General features: G+C 37.5%; 1 protein-coding gene across 1 annotated transcript in view; it reads right to left on the bottom strand.

Moving 5' to 3' along the window:
* ABCA13 (ATP binding cassette subfamily A member 13) overlaps positions 1-15,026 on the bottom strand; it is a 176,157-nt gene that overhangs the window by 62,309 nt on the left and 98,822 nt on the right. Inside the window, exons 37-40 of the mRNA XM_075495780.1 lie at positions 10,605-10,851; positions 8,907-8,979; positions 5,762-5,880; positions 4,689-4,776 (exon numbers count right to left, since the gene is read on the bottom strand). Of these exons, the coding sequence (XP_075351895.1) occupies positions 4,689-4,776; positions 5,762-5,880; positions 8,907-8,979; positions 10,605-10,851 (527 nt within the window). The remainder of the gene's footprint in view (positions 1-4,688; positions 4,777-5,761; positions 5,881-8,906; positions 8,980-10,604; positions 10,852-15,026) is intronic.

Raw genomic sequence — 15,026 nt, 5'->3', positions numbered from 1 at the left:
TTGCTTTGCCTTTGGAAATTGATTCCATTTCTATGCCTCATTACTGTTAATCATAGTGCCTTTGAACCCACATTATCCATACTGAAAATAGGTCAAATTATTATGTATGTTTGTTTTCAGTGTTAGTGACATGCTTAACATCATCTTTGATTACTATCCATTCCTCACTCCACAGCAACCCTTCATCTCCCCATTTTGTTTATACAGTTGAAAAAGTCTTAACCTTTCCCTATTTGATATCAGCTATTTGCTAATCTGCGTTTTGTACATCTCAGGTTGATGCTGGGCAATTCTTACTTTGTGTCTGGATTCTGAATCATACTGCAAAGTGCACAGTTTTTAATATAGTTCTTTCTTGCCTCAACACCCTTCTTCTAGGATTTCAGTTTTCTTAGATCCTTTCTAAAATTAGCATCTATGCAGTTATATCTTGGAAACTTCCCTAAAGATTCTTTTCTTATCACTCTGATGCTGTTCTCATCTAGTGCTCTCCCATATATATATGTGCCTCTTCTTGATACTTGTGTAAACTTCCAGATTTTTTTATTTATTTATTTGCAGGTAATTCTTTTTTTTCTTTCTTGTAGTATCCAGCTACAATCCTTACTTGGACACTAGTTCCAGATTTTGACTGTTTTTCCTGCCACGTTCTTCTCTACGTTTCCCAGTGCAGGTTGTCTAATCGTCATTTCTATTTCCCTCTCTCAATAATTGTTTTCTTCTGGTTTATTTTCCTGACTACCTACTTGTTTGGCTCTCCACATTGTACTCTGTTGTGAGGCAAGGTTTACAACACTCTAATTGTCCATTCAATTTCCTCCTCTCTATCGTACATCATGCTTTCAAACACCAGTCTGAGCTCCACTGTCATTTCTCCTATGTCTCTCACTCTTGAATCTTCTTTGCCATAAGCTCTGTTAGTCTTTATTTAAAAAATGAACAGCTTTGGTCTACCACTGTTCTTGCTTGCATTAGCTTTCACATTTTCTACTCTTCTTTATGCGGTCTTCACAACTGCTTGAAATCTCAACAGCATCTTATGTCCCCACATTTAAAGAAAAGAAAAAAGAACAAATCCCAAACTTTTTCCCCCTTTGCAAACTCATATGCAACTCCTTTGTTCTCCTCCAGTTCACCTCCCACAAATTACTACACAAACTAGATGTCCCATTCTTTAATCAACAAGAGACTTCTTTAAAGAAATGAAGTGAAATAGAACCTAAGTGTCCTGAGGAAAACTTCAAATCTTTGCACTGCTGGGTCTCCTGTGCAAAAAGCAACCAGAGCAAAGAAACATAAACAAGTGATCAAGGGTAGTCAGTCTTTTTCACACTCCCACACACCCATTTCTTATTCCATCTTTTTAAAAAAGATTTGTGCCGAACAGAAAGTTATACATACATAATAAAACTCCACTGTAATTGTGTTCATTGTATTGAAAATAAAAAAAAAAAGGCAATTAAGAAAACAATAAAGCAAAATTCTGATGACACATCCTCATTTAATTGAAGCAGGGGAAAGGTCTCAAGTGTTCACAGAACACCTTAGAAATACAATAATGTGACCAATATTCAAATGAAAATACAAAAAACACAATAGAGCATTGTGTGTAACAATACATTTCAATATCCCACACATTAATTAGAATTCTTCCTTCAAGCTATGTTATGTAACTGAATCAAACCACCAGGAAATAACCAAATGGAAGCTGGATATTTAATTGTTTATAATGTGACAAAAGAGGCATTTGAGGTTATTCACTTCATCAGAAGAGACACTTAAGCTCTTTTTTCTAAAGTCTTGTGTTTTTTTCTAAATTTATTGCAAAGGTAAAATATAAAAAAGGAAAAATATCAGTTCCAGCTGAAATATCTTTCATATTTCTTGTGTGCCACGCAGGTAATTATTTACAGAGGGCAGAAAAGAGATGAGCAATGGAAAAATATATAGATTAAGATGATTAATTTTTATTTTCATTATTTTATCCATGGTTGATAGAATTCCTTCCCAAGGAAAAACATATCCCCTCACCACATTAGATATAAGTTCTGTAAAAATGTGTTTTCCATTATTCCATACCATTTTTGCTTGCCGTTAATATTCCAGAATAATGCTAGACTGACATTTTCACTAACCTATGGCCTATCAAGAAAAAAGGGTGAGGAGGGGCAGGGAAACCCCTAAGCATTGCTGGACCAGATTCATGATGGGGAGACAGAGAGAAGGGGTATTAGACTGGAGAGATGTAACTTCCTCTGGATGCTATTACTGTATGGTAAAGCCTCAAATCCCAAGCTTTGAGATTGGAAAAATGCACACTTCAGAATGCCACGTAAACAGTACAAATTGCCTTTCAGGACTATTTAAAATTACCACATGTTCTTCCTATATTTAATTATGTTATAAACAACAGCAAGTATGAAATCATTATGGAATGCTTTTTGCCCACATTATCAAAGGAAACCAAAGAATATACAGTCATGAAAACACGAAAAATTTGAGGAGGAGTTCTGCTTTTGCCACATAGCAGTGATCATCAATGAATGTCAATAATCAATGGTTTTAATTAGCCACGTTTGTCACATGGTAGATATATTCTCTCTCGTGCATGCACACATACACATTCTCTGGGTGGTATGCATATACCATGTATGCGGTATATACAGCATAGTATGGTTAGGTAAAGTAAAATAGGTATTGAATAAGTATTTTTAATTTGAACTGGAAAAAATGTTGGCTTTTTGAGTGGAGGAGAATAATATATAAAGATTCAGAAATTTTCTAAAATTAAATGAATCGTACAGTAAGTCTCTTCAAATGCAAATTTCTCATTTTCTTTCATAGAAGGCTATGAAAATGGTACATTCACTGTCTCATGAACAAGCCTGAAAGGTCAAAGTAAAAGTCTGGTTATTAATTACTGAAAGGTTAATGCAATAATTTGACATTGCATCTGTTGAAAGCCACTTCTAGGAGGTATTTTAGATAACACAGTGCCCTTTATAAATCTAATCCACTATTTTCTTTGGGTCTGAAATATGAAGCTTACTCACTGTAAGCTTATAACTGTAATTTATCCCTGTGCTGATGGCAGGTGGAGCTCTATGCCAAAGACATTAAAAAAAAAAAAAAGGACCCTGACAAAAACCACAGCGCAGGCATGTCAAAACAAGAGTCTAAAATGATTAAAGATACATAGGACAAAAACAGCAGTCAGAAAACCACATCTTATTGCAATCCTCTAGGACTTCAAGTTCCTAATGAAGGATTGATGGAACTGGAGTTCAAAGCTATAAGAAATCTAGGGGTAGAAGGGAGATCACAAATGACCAAAATGAAAATACATATTAAAGTAGGGTGAGTATATAAGACAGAGAGATTTTAACAAAACTACATGGAAAAGACATTGCAAACAGGCAGTGATTTTGCAAAACTAAATGTGATATAATATTGGATTGGAGCATATCTATGTTTTTTTAACACGTGGTTGTTTTAAAACATTGTCCCCAAATGGTTTTTGGGATAGAGCTTATTTATACTGTTCCTTCTCTTCGTCTTTTATAAGAGCAAATAAAATCTAGTTTCTATACCCCCATAAAACAATTTAAAGGCGGAAGCATCTTTCTTTCATATTCTAATCTGGAACCTGGAAAGTCCACAACTTCCTCTTAACAAATCTGTTTTGCATTGAATATAAAAATAGAGACCACTCACTGGTATTCTTCAATACTCCTCCAAGACTGCTGTTCCTCTACTCATTACTGGTCTACATTTGAATGGATCTCAAAAGAACCTTTCAAAGCATTCCCAAGGAAAATAAAATCCCTTGCACTGATAATTGCCTGTTAGCCTCTAGGTCCCATCCCAAGTTTTCACAGTGTGGAAATACTGTATACTTCCAGTGCATACCAAAAGGCCTCAAGGAAAAGCTCTTTATTTCAATTGTGCTTAGAATAATCCTTCTTTTCCTGACTTCGGAGATAGCTCCAGACAGAAAACACTGACTGTGTGTAGCATTGCCAGACAGTATGATCTACTGTCAAGAAGAGACTCAGATTTCACAACTTGACTAATTTCAGCAAGGCACACTTCTGTTTCTCTGGGATAAAAATGGAAAGTTACTCATATTTGAAAAGCGGATTATAAACACAGGGTAGTGTATTTGTTATGCAGAAGTAGCCACTCTAGAAATTAAATCTTTACTCTTTTTTTTTTTTTTGGGGGGGGGGGGGGCGGGGGAGGAAGAAAGAGAGAAATGTAGCAAAGAAAAGTATTCCTTGCAGAAATGAAAACAACATCAATAATAAACCCATTTTTGATACGTTCAATGAACTTTTGTCAATTCTGACATTGACTTTTTGTAGAAAACAAAAAAAATAAAGGAGTATCTGGGCTCACTACCTAAAAAACGTTTTAAATGTGAGCTCAGTTAGACTCTGAAATAAGTTCACAGGAAAAAACAACAAAAGCCATATCATTTGACTCATTTAAAACTGCTTCTCAGAACACAGGAGAATACTTCAAGAATTATGAACAGAGAAGTGGACTACAATAGACAGAGGAATTTTTTTTCTAAATGCAAGGATTTTATGTAATGATTTATTATTTGCTAAGTGCTGTGAAGTCTGGAGCCTGAATACATAAGCAACACATACATACAAATCCGCACACATACATGCAACCCTTACCTTAGCCAGAAGCTTAGATTTGGTGTTATTAAATTTTTTATCCTGAAGTTCAAATGCTTTCCTCCCTCCAAAAGACCAGCCACCATATCTGGTAATAGAAAATAAAGTAATAACAGGTTACCTGCCTTAAGCTTAGCAGTCTTTTCTTGCAATGGTAAAGTGGTAATATCTACATTAATGCTTTATTTTTCAACTGAAAGTAAAAATTCAGCCCTCACAAACCTTTTCTCTGTTAAAAAGGAGGAGCTCAATATACTCTTGAATCAGGTGAGCATTATTGCTCTTTTCCAGCAAAGGGATTCCCTCAGATAAGAATTTTTCCTTTCTGAAAGCTGAAATCCCTGAGCAACAGGTGGGTTTGTGAGCAAGTGAGGTATTACTGACTTTCAGAAACATCTTAAACAGCTTGATTTCTTCCTGCTCCATTCAGATTCTAGCTCAAATCTTTCATCCTAAGATGTTTACCTCTATTTTTATCAAATCAGATACACTTTTTTTTAATGCATAAACGTCTAACACTTTCTTCTCCTTGATAAAATCATACTCTGTCTAGTATTTGCACTTATGTCAAAGGCAGTGGTTAAGCTGTAAATGCACCTAAGTAAACCGCAAAGCCCCAAAATACAGCAGTTTATAACCTCTGTGGCTGGTATCACAGAATATGAAGTCTTGCCAGGGGGATACCAGCCCTTTTAGTTCAAAGAAAAGATTAATTGGAGCATATCCATCTCTATTTGATTGAGTTTTTGAGGAATGGAAACTATATTGTTGATCTGATTTGCACATGCATATACATTTTCTTTCTCTGAGATGCTGAACTAACTCGCTGTGTGGCAAGAAGAGCCAGGGTATCCCTACAGGCAATTATTGTGCAACTGCTGGAGGAAGCTCTGAGAAGAGACCATGGAGGGGGTTCCATGCTACCTTAGCCTGACTCTATGCTTTGATAACAATCAACAGATAAAGGCAACTACCCCTTATATTCTCAGTGACGTAGGTCTATGCTTTGGATCAGGAAGGATTGTGGGGTTTGTACAAAAAGGACAAACAAAGGTCAGATACTTTAAGGTTACCTTGCTTTGTTGGAAGGCCTCACTAAATATTCTTCCACAAGGAACCCTGAAAGATTATACAAAATATGTCCTTTCTTATTCTTCACGTAGGGAGCAGAGGTATTGAAACTTGGACACATCTGAAAAACAGTATACATAAAATAAAAAAAGCATTCTTAAAAATCAGCAGCACTACATTTAGCCATATTTTTTCATTTTTACGTAGATTTTACATGATTGCTTTTCAAATGGATTTGCTGGATTTTCTCAGCTTTTATAACTTTTCAATAATTTATGTATGGTTTTATGTTTATAAGGCATCTCAAATAATTGTGTCACCTACATCTTAGAACCACATTTGATTTCTCTTGTAACCCTGTCAGTCATTTTTGTTTTGAAAACATCAGAACTTGCATATAAGTTCAGAAAGGTTTACAACAATGAAAAAGGCAAGACTGCTATTCACCTGTTGTGCTGGAGAAGAAACACAAAAAAGGCACCAGATGAATATGAAAATAAAATTCTAATTAATGCAATATGCTTCTAAAAATCTCATTGATGGACTGCAGAGAAGAATCACAGAATTGTATAGGTTGGAAAGGACCTTTAAGATCATCGAGTCCAACCGTAAACCTAACACTACCAAGACCACCACTACACCATGTCCCTAAGCACCTCATCCAAACGTCCTTTAAATACCTCCGGGGATGGCGACTCAACCACTTCCCTGGGCAGCCTGTTCCAATGCTTGATAACCCTTCCAGTGAAGTAAAATTTCCTAATATCCAGTCTAAACCTCCCCTGGTGCAACTTGAGACCATTTCCTCTCATCCTATCACTTGTTACCTAGGAGAAGAGACCGACCCCCACCTCTCTACAACCTCCTTTCAGGTAGTTGTAGAGAGCGATAAGGTCTCCCCTCAGCCTCCTTTTCTCCAGGCTAAATAGCCCCAGCTCCCTCAGCCGCTCCTCATAAGACTTCTGCTCCAGTCCCTTCACCAGCTTCGTTGCCCTTCTCTGGACTCGCTCCAGCACCTCAATGTCTCTCTTGTAGTGAGGGACCCAAAACTGAACACAGTATTCGAGGTGCGGCCTCACCAGTGCTGAGTGCAGGGGCATGATCACTTCCCTAGTCCTGCTGGCCACGCTATTTTTCATACAAGCCAGGATGCCATTGGCTTTCTTGGCCACCTGGGCACACTGCTGGCTCATATTCAGGCGGCTGTCAACCAACACCCCCAGGTCCTTCTCTGCCTGGCAGCTTTCCAGCCACTCTTCCCCAAGCCTGTAGCGTTGCATGGGGTTGCTGTGGCCCAAGTGAAGGACCTTGCACTTGGCCTTGTTAAACCTCATACAATTGACCTCGGCCCATCGATCCAGCCTGTCCAGGTCCCTCTGTAGAGCCTTCCTACCCTCAAGCAGATCAACACTCCCGCAGATGTTTTCTAAGAGTCAGTGGGATATTCTCACAAGCAAAGAAAAGGAGACAGATATTATGATCAGATACCTCAGAAGCCTTATAAAGTACATTATGTATATAAACTGAAAAAAATTAATGCTTATTTGACATTTCAACCCTACACAAATTAAAATTCACTTTCAGAGATTCTGGTTTTCCATAGCTCACAGATACAGGTTCTGCCTCCACTGTCAAGTGACTTCTCTCCTTTGAACTTTCACGGTTAAGGGGCCTCTCCCTGTGTGAGTTCCCATTCCCATTTTATTTAAGCTTCTCATATTTTAAGTATAAGTCTCACCAGCATTAGAGGCAAATTTGTTCCTTGCCCAGCAAAGTAAAAAATTAGTTTCCTCCTTCCACTTTTCCCAAAACTATATTGCTATATTTCAGACACAATTCTAAATATTTATATCTTTATGAAGGAGATAACTTATTTGATAGAATGGTCCCATCCAGGGAAATATTTTGGTCACTTCAGACACAGTTTCACATTCTTGTTTACTGCTCAACCTCAGAGCAAGTCAGCAGGAAAACTCACTAGTCAAGAAGGTCAGAAATTCATTATCTTTTTCAAAATCCTTTCTTTCCTCAAAGGCTGTTTTATTTTCAAATACAGAATCCAAATCAAAACCAAATTCTAACAATTAAATCTCATTCACATGTAGATTCCCTGGTAGCTTCTATCAGCCAGGATCACCTGCCCTTCCCTTTTGAAAGTAGGTGGTCTTCCAGATATTATGGAAGTGTTATGTTTTAACCTTGTGTCCTGATTTTGGCTGGGATAGAGTTAATTTTCTTCCTAGCAGCTGGTATAGTGCTGTGTTTTGGATTTAGTATGGGAATAATGTTGAAAACACACTGGTTTAGTTGTTGCTAAGTAATGTTTACACTAGTCAAGGACTTTTCAGCTTCCCATGCTCTGCCAGGTGCACAAGAAGCTGGGAGGGGGCACAGCCAGGACAGCTGACCCAAACTGGCCCAAGGGCTATTCCATACCATATGGCATCATGCTCAGTATATAAACTGGGGGGAGCTGGCCGGGGAGGCAGCGATCGCAGCTCGGGGATGGGCTGGGCATCGTTTGGTGCGTGGTGAGAGGTTGCATCACTTGTTTTTTTTCCCTGTGTTTTGCTTCTCTCTCTCTCTCTCTCATTGTTTTACTTTTCATTGAAATTAATTTTTTTTCTCTTTTTCCCAGTTACTAAACTGGGCTTATCTCAACCCATGTGTTTTCTCACTTTTGCTCTTCCGATTCTTTCCCCCATCCCGCCAGGGGGAGAGGATGAGCGAGCGGCTGTGTGGTGCTTAGTTGCCGACTGAAGCTAAACCACACCTTGTTTTACATAAGTTTTTTTGTAAGCAAAGTCCTATAACATATTTAAAGCAAAGTTGCATCTGCTGAGAATAGTTCAGCCACCTCCGATTCCTGTTATTTCATATCAATCTATAGCCATTTCTAGTGCATATATATATACAGACACGCACATATGTATACACCAAAATTGTGCAAGCTCTTTCCCTGAAGACTTCAGAACACGTAGCTCAAACATTAGATGAAACAGAAGAAAATCTCCAATCGTAACAAAGCCAGTACTCTGAGAGTTTATTTCCTCATCCCTTTCTCTAGCCCTTCAAAAAGAATCAAAGTATTAGATGTAATAGACATGCATAATTTTTACATACATAAGTAAATATAAAATGACATACCTTTTGTTCAGCTACACATCCACATGAATCCTGGGGTGACGTAGATTCCATCTGCCAACATGAATTATTTTTTCTAATGGGAATAAACATAACAATAGGAACAAGCATTAAATGAAAGGAATGTATTACTTAACAGAAGAAATCCACAGAGTAACGAGCTGATCTGGCATCTTGAACACCTTGTTAGCATTTATCACAGTGGCAGCTGTGTCTAAAGCTACATCAATTTTACTCATTTGTATCAAAGTGGATTCACTAAAAATATTTATATAAGTAAAGCAGCAAATGAGCTGCACGCCTTGGGTTTGCAGCAATAAAATAAGTAAAACATGGTCACAATTCTGCATTCCTAAATTTGGAAATCTGGAATGCTTCCTAACAAATATTGTAATTATTGTCTAACCTTCATTCATATGGACACCAGACTTGATCAAAATCCTCCTGAAATTAATCAGAAAGCTGTCACTGACTTTTAAGGGATTTGGATGAGACCTTTAACAATGAAGCCTACTTATGTACTTTACCTGGATGCCAGCTCCTGCATCAGAACAGATTTGTCATTAATCTCATGCTGCAAGAAAAGCTTAAGATAGTCCACATAACACAGGAAAAAAAAAATATTGAATTTACAATATTTACAATTTACAGTTAAGGAAGTAGCTACATTATTCACAGTTACCCTTGTTTTGAATGCATGCATGAGTGGTCCCAATCAGAGAAATATCTCAGTAGAATCTGAGAAAGATTTCCTAGGTTATCATCTTCAGTGCTGTTCAAAGTGTGCCGGGGGGGGAAGAAAAAAGAAAAAGAAATACAAACATGTTAATACGTCTAGTTCTATTAACTTTCAGGCTCAAGATCCTACATGTTTAGCAAGAAATTAAAGAACTATAAAATCCATGCATAGAAAACATACCAAAACAGCAAAATGATCTCATTTCAAAAACTATATGTGAACATGTAAAGAAAATTCAATACAATTATGGCTAAACAAATCTCAACATCTCCCCATGGCCATCTTTCCCTTTATAAACATACATTCCTAACATTTAGCATGGTTTAAGTGTTTTTATGTTTCATTTCTAAATTTAAACAGCATCACGTTATGTTTATGAAGATATCTGGATATTTGTCCAGTAGAAAAAGTGATCTGTATGTGATATGCACTCAATACCAAATAGTTCAGAGCTGAGCTATGGATACTGTACATTAAAAAGTAATAAATAAATAAATAAATCTAGCTGGTTTCAAAGCTGAGCATATAGAAACTAGAGGTTGAGTAAGAAGGGCACCAGGCTTTGTTAATATTGTGTGACACTTTCCGACCTGATAATTATTTTGAGAAAATGGCTTCAGACCTAAGCAATTAGTTAAAATGAAGCATGCAAAGGCTTGTTTAAATACACTTGTGCATTTACATATAAATGGCCATGACTGGTATTGAAGCAGATTACCCAATTCAAACTGCTCCAAAGTCTTTGCCCTTTCCTCCAGACAATCCTTTGCACAATGCTTTTCTAATTTTATCTCTTCCTCATAATAATCTATAAAAATGTACTAAACATGTGCAAAATAAACAGCTATTGTAAAAAGTAACCTATTATTCTTCCTAGAATGCAAATAGGCTTTAAAATATGAGAATTCAAGGGTAAAGGTCCCAGAACCCTGGATATTGATGATGATGGATGAGCCCTTTACCTAAAGAAGGATTCTGCATTGTCATAAAGTCTTGGTGTCAGCTTGAGAGAAGGATAATCAATAGCCAGCGGCTTCACACTAAACAAGGCCATTGCCAGTGCAACAAAGAGGACAGGCAGCAGCACATTTGACAGAATTCCTCTCCAGTCTCGCCTAGTGTGGTGAAACCTCTTCATCAGAAGGGCAACAATCTGTGCGAGAACAAGGCGGGCTCCACACACGCGTGAGGCCCCCGTAAGTGAGATATCTGAGTGAGACAAAAAAAACACCCTCTTGACACACAAGGAAAATCAAATTAAACTTTCATGTGCTACATTTTCAAATACAGAACATAATAGTCTTTTTGATAGAAAAAGCAAAACTACATAAATCTACAATATTCTCCTGAATGGAATAGTATAATCCCCCCCACTATAACTGATTAACTCTTCCTATAAGGGAAAACAGATATTCAGCTAACACATTATCTCTATAGCTCCCTGTACACAGCTAAAGGAGTACTGAATACCTGTTTTCCCATGGTCCTCGCACTGGTACAACCATTCCTTGTGCATTGCCACCTTTGCTCCTAGACAAATGACTGTGACAAACATGGCCTGTATTAGCACTAAGGTTTTGATCCACCTTCACTGAAATCAGTGGCAACTATTCCACAGGGATTTCAATGGGACGTTTTCAGAGTATGTAATAGAGCATCATAGATGCTAGAGACTTAGATTCTCATAAAAGCATTCCCTTCATTTCTCTGCTCATATGGGACTGACAAGATTTTCTAATGTGTTAGTCAATACAGTTTTCATAATCCCAGCTCATGGGCTGTCCCTCACCTTCCCATGGGAGTGTGCCCACAGATTATTAACATCTCACCAATCAGACATTTTCCTGATAGACTCTCCATTTATTTCATTTTATTGTTCTTTGTTAGACACTTGTGAATGAAACCAGTCACTTTGCCTCCATTTTAGACCCTAATGCCTCCTAGGTACGTGCAGGCTATTACCATCTTCTCTTGTGGCCTTGCTGGACTGAACATACTTCAGCCTCTTTTCTTCCTTATAGCATAGCAGTGTGTGGTAGATTTACTACCACAGGTATTTGCACTGTAGCAAGACTGAATAGCTCAAAGACACACTATATTTTATGATCCCTTGTGATTTATCTCTTACTACCTTCCCTTCTATATATTGAGACCACTCTAAGCAGCATTTCCATGTTACATTTTAACAGCTACTTGTATGGGAGCTTTCAAGTAACCTCAAATTAATTGTCCTTTACTGAGCACAGGTTTTTTTCTGGTTTACTAGAACTTTAATCCCAGAAGAGAGAGCTGTGGGACAAATGGGGGAAAAAATAATCTGAAAAAGAAGCTGAACTTCTGACAGGGTGGCCATCAAGCAAAACAGCTCAAATTCTGTACTCTACAACTGGAGTGTGAATTATAAACTTATGGTTTCTTATATTAAAAATTATGTGTATTTTGTTGTGAAAAGTTATAAGCAAGTATACACATTGTGGGAGATTGTGGCTTTTAGGGTTTGGGCCTACACAAGAGGAGGAAGTCAGGTGAGATAGGGCTTCATGGTGTCACAGAATACCTCATGTGGACTTCTCAAGGCTAAGACTTTTGGAAAAAGATGAACATCACATCCACCTCCAAGAAGAGCAAAAAGGAGGATCCAGGTAAATACAGGCTAATCTTCCTCAGTCCCTAGGAAGGTTACAGACCAAAACCTCCAGAAAACAATACCCAGGTTATGAAAAACAAGAAATGACTGGAAATAGACAACATGGACTTGGTAAGGTTGAACCGTACCACCTAAGAGCTTGCCATGAACACAGGACTGGTTTGGTGAATGAAGGAAGAGCTGTGGATGCTGTTTACTTTGACTTAACTAAGCCTGTGACATGGTGTCCCACAATGTCCTTAGAGCAAATGGGGTGAGGAGGACTACAAGGACCACTGGCTGGACTGCCAGGCACCACACTGTGGGCTGTGAGCAGCGGTACTGGGTCCAGCTGAGGAGCAGTTGGTTACTAGGGTTGTATCTCAGGGGCGACGATAAGGAAAACACTGACTAACAGTACTTGTTAACACACACACGTGTGCACACCTGCACCTGGAGGGGATCCACACTGTTTGGAGGCATCTGAGGGTCAGGTACTGGGGACAAGGAGAACCTCCTGGCAGCAGGAGCAGCTCTCCAGTAGCACCCAGGGACCCCATTGGCATGAGGGAGCAAAGTCTCTGCTCATGGAAAGGACAAGAAGCAACAGACACCAGCTGGACCATGGGAGATTCTGACAATATATCAGGAAAAAACATTTTACTGTGAGCGGGACAACCAAAACTCAAAACCAGTCTGGGCAAGGCACCGAGTAACCTGCTCTTCCAACCTTAATATTGTCTGAATCTATCAGATTCCAGTTAAGTCTAAGTAATTAATTTTGGTTTTATTTCTGGGGAAAAAAATTTCCAGTATTTATTCTTTTAATTCTGCAACTGAATGACATTTCTTTTTTCCCCAGAAAATCCCACAGAACAGAAATTCCGTCTTTAAGCAGTTCTAATCACAGCCATAACTTGCTAATTTGACAGCTAACACAAATGGGATTTAGGATTTTTGATCTCTGTGGAGAGAAAAAGTAGCTACAAAATTCAGATCCTGGTTCAGCATTCAAGCTGAACCAAGCAAGAATGGATATATTTTGGTCTTGGAACCTGTTTTTTCTATAAATTGGACTAGTAGAAGAAGACAATCTTAGTAAAAGAAGAATTTTTTAAAGCAAATTTCTTATGAATGTTTTCAGCTCTTTGAATTATTATGGTAAGGCTTTCAATAGTTGACTCAATAGAGAAATTGAGACACTTGGAAACAGAACAATTTCAAGGGATGAGTGTTTTTAGAATAAAACATATCCTGTAAGTGTTTCCAGCTGAGCATCCCTGAAATTGTAAAATATACCATCTCTCATTTATCAAAGTAGCGAAATGCTGGAGCATAGAATGAGATATTTGCCATAGTCTCAGACCTGTTCATAGATTATAAACATGAAATGTGAGTGAAAGATGCTTCAAAATATTTGCCCCTTTGAATCTCTGAAAGAAGACTATGACAGCTACTTTCTGGGAGCAGAAAGGGAAATCAAAGCTGCCATTCATTCTTTTTTCTTGACGAATGGAGCAGAAAGAAATGATAACAAATTAATTCAGATTGCAATAGGAAGAGAAACTGTCATCCTGAATAAAAATAATTGTCTATTTTGTCCAATATCCTGACTCTTACTTAATATTTCTAATGCTGGCCAGCCAAGATACATCACAGGAAGATGCAATAAGCCTTTATATTAAAAGTATAGGTTTGCCTCAGGCACTTCTTTTTCTTTTTAAAATTATTTGTCTTTTCTAAAAAAGCATATGTTTATTAATTAAAATTCTTACTGAGAAAGGTGCCAAATGTCTTTCTGAATCATCTTAAATTTCAGTCTTTGTGACCTTGAATTCTGTCATTCTTTTGTGTTTCAGGTAAAAACCAAAAAATGTTGTTTATCTGTTTTGAATTTATTCTATTTGATGGTACTGGATATGCTCTTAAATCTTGCTTTAGGAGACAGGTTATAGAAGTTTCCAATCTATCTTCTGCATAAATAATCTCAACCTTTCAGTCTCCTCTTATAAAAATCTTTATAGTCATAATCACCCTCACCACTTGCCTCAAGTCCCCTTATATTACCACTGTATCAGTCTCAAGATATATTGTGTTCAACACGGCTGCCTAGCAGATGTGGAAACACTACTGATTTATACAACAGCATTATACATTCTTGTACTGATCTGCTTGTCTTCTTTATGCATCACACCATTTTGTCTGACTGAAGCCACACTGTGAAAAGTAGCCTGCATTGGCCTTTCCATAATTGACTCAATATGGCTTTCAAGATTCCCAAAGTATTAAAAAAAAATAATAAAAAAAAGCTAAATACAATTCCTGTGTACACTTGCCATTTAACCCTTCGTGTTTCTTAATCCTACATGCATAATCTAATTTAATTTTCTTTTAACTAGAGCCTACAAAATTAATTTTTGCTTCATAAAGCTTGTAAGTAATTCACCACCTACGTTTGATAGGTATGTCAGGAGGCATAAAAGAAGCACACATTTATCAGAAAACAGTTTCTGATTACCACTGATAATCATAAAGGCTAGAAGACAAGACCAGCTGACCTCTCTGTTATAAAGTCAATTTTTATGCAGAAAGCTTATGGAAATATTCTCATTAATAATTTAGATCATAAAATTAAAAATCTGACCCAACTGTTAGAAGCTGTCTTGCTTGACTTACGATTGCAATTAACTGCAAGAAGTGCAATTATGTTCACAATTAAGTTGCACTTTCCAATTCATCCAGACTCTCCTTTGTATTA

This window comes from Mycteria americana, chromosome 2 (genome assembly GCF_035582795.1).
Source record: "Mycteria americana isolate JAX WOST 10 ecotype Jacksonville Zoo and Gardens chromosome 2, USCA_MyAme_1.0, whole genome shotgun sequence".
Lineage (NCBI taxonomy): Eukaryota > Metazoa > Chordata > Aves > Ciconiiformes > Ciconiidae > Mycteria > Mycteria americana.
Note: the sequence above shows the minus strand (reverse complement) of the source record. Positions and strands in the feature narration are given on the sequence as shown.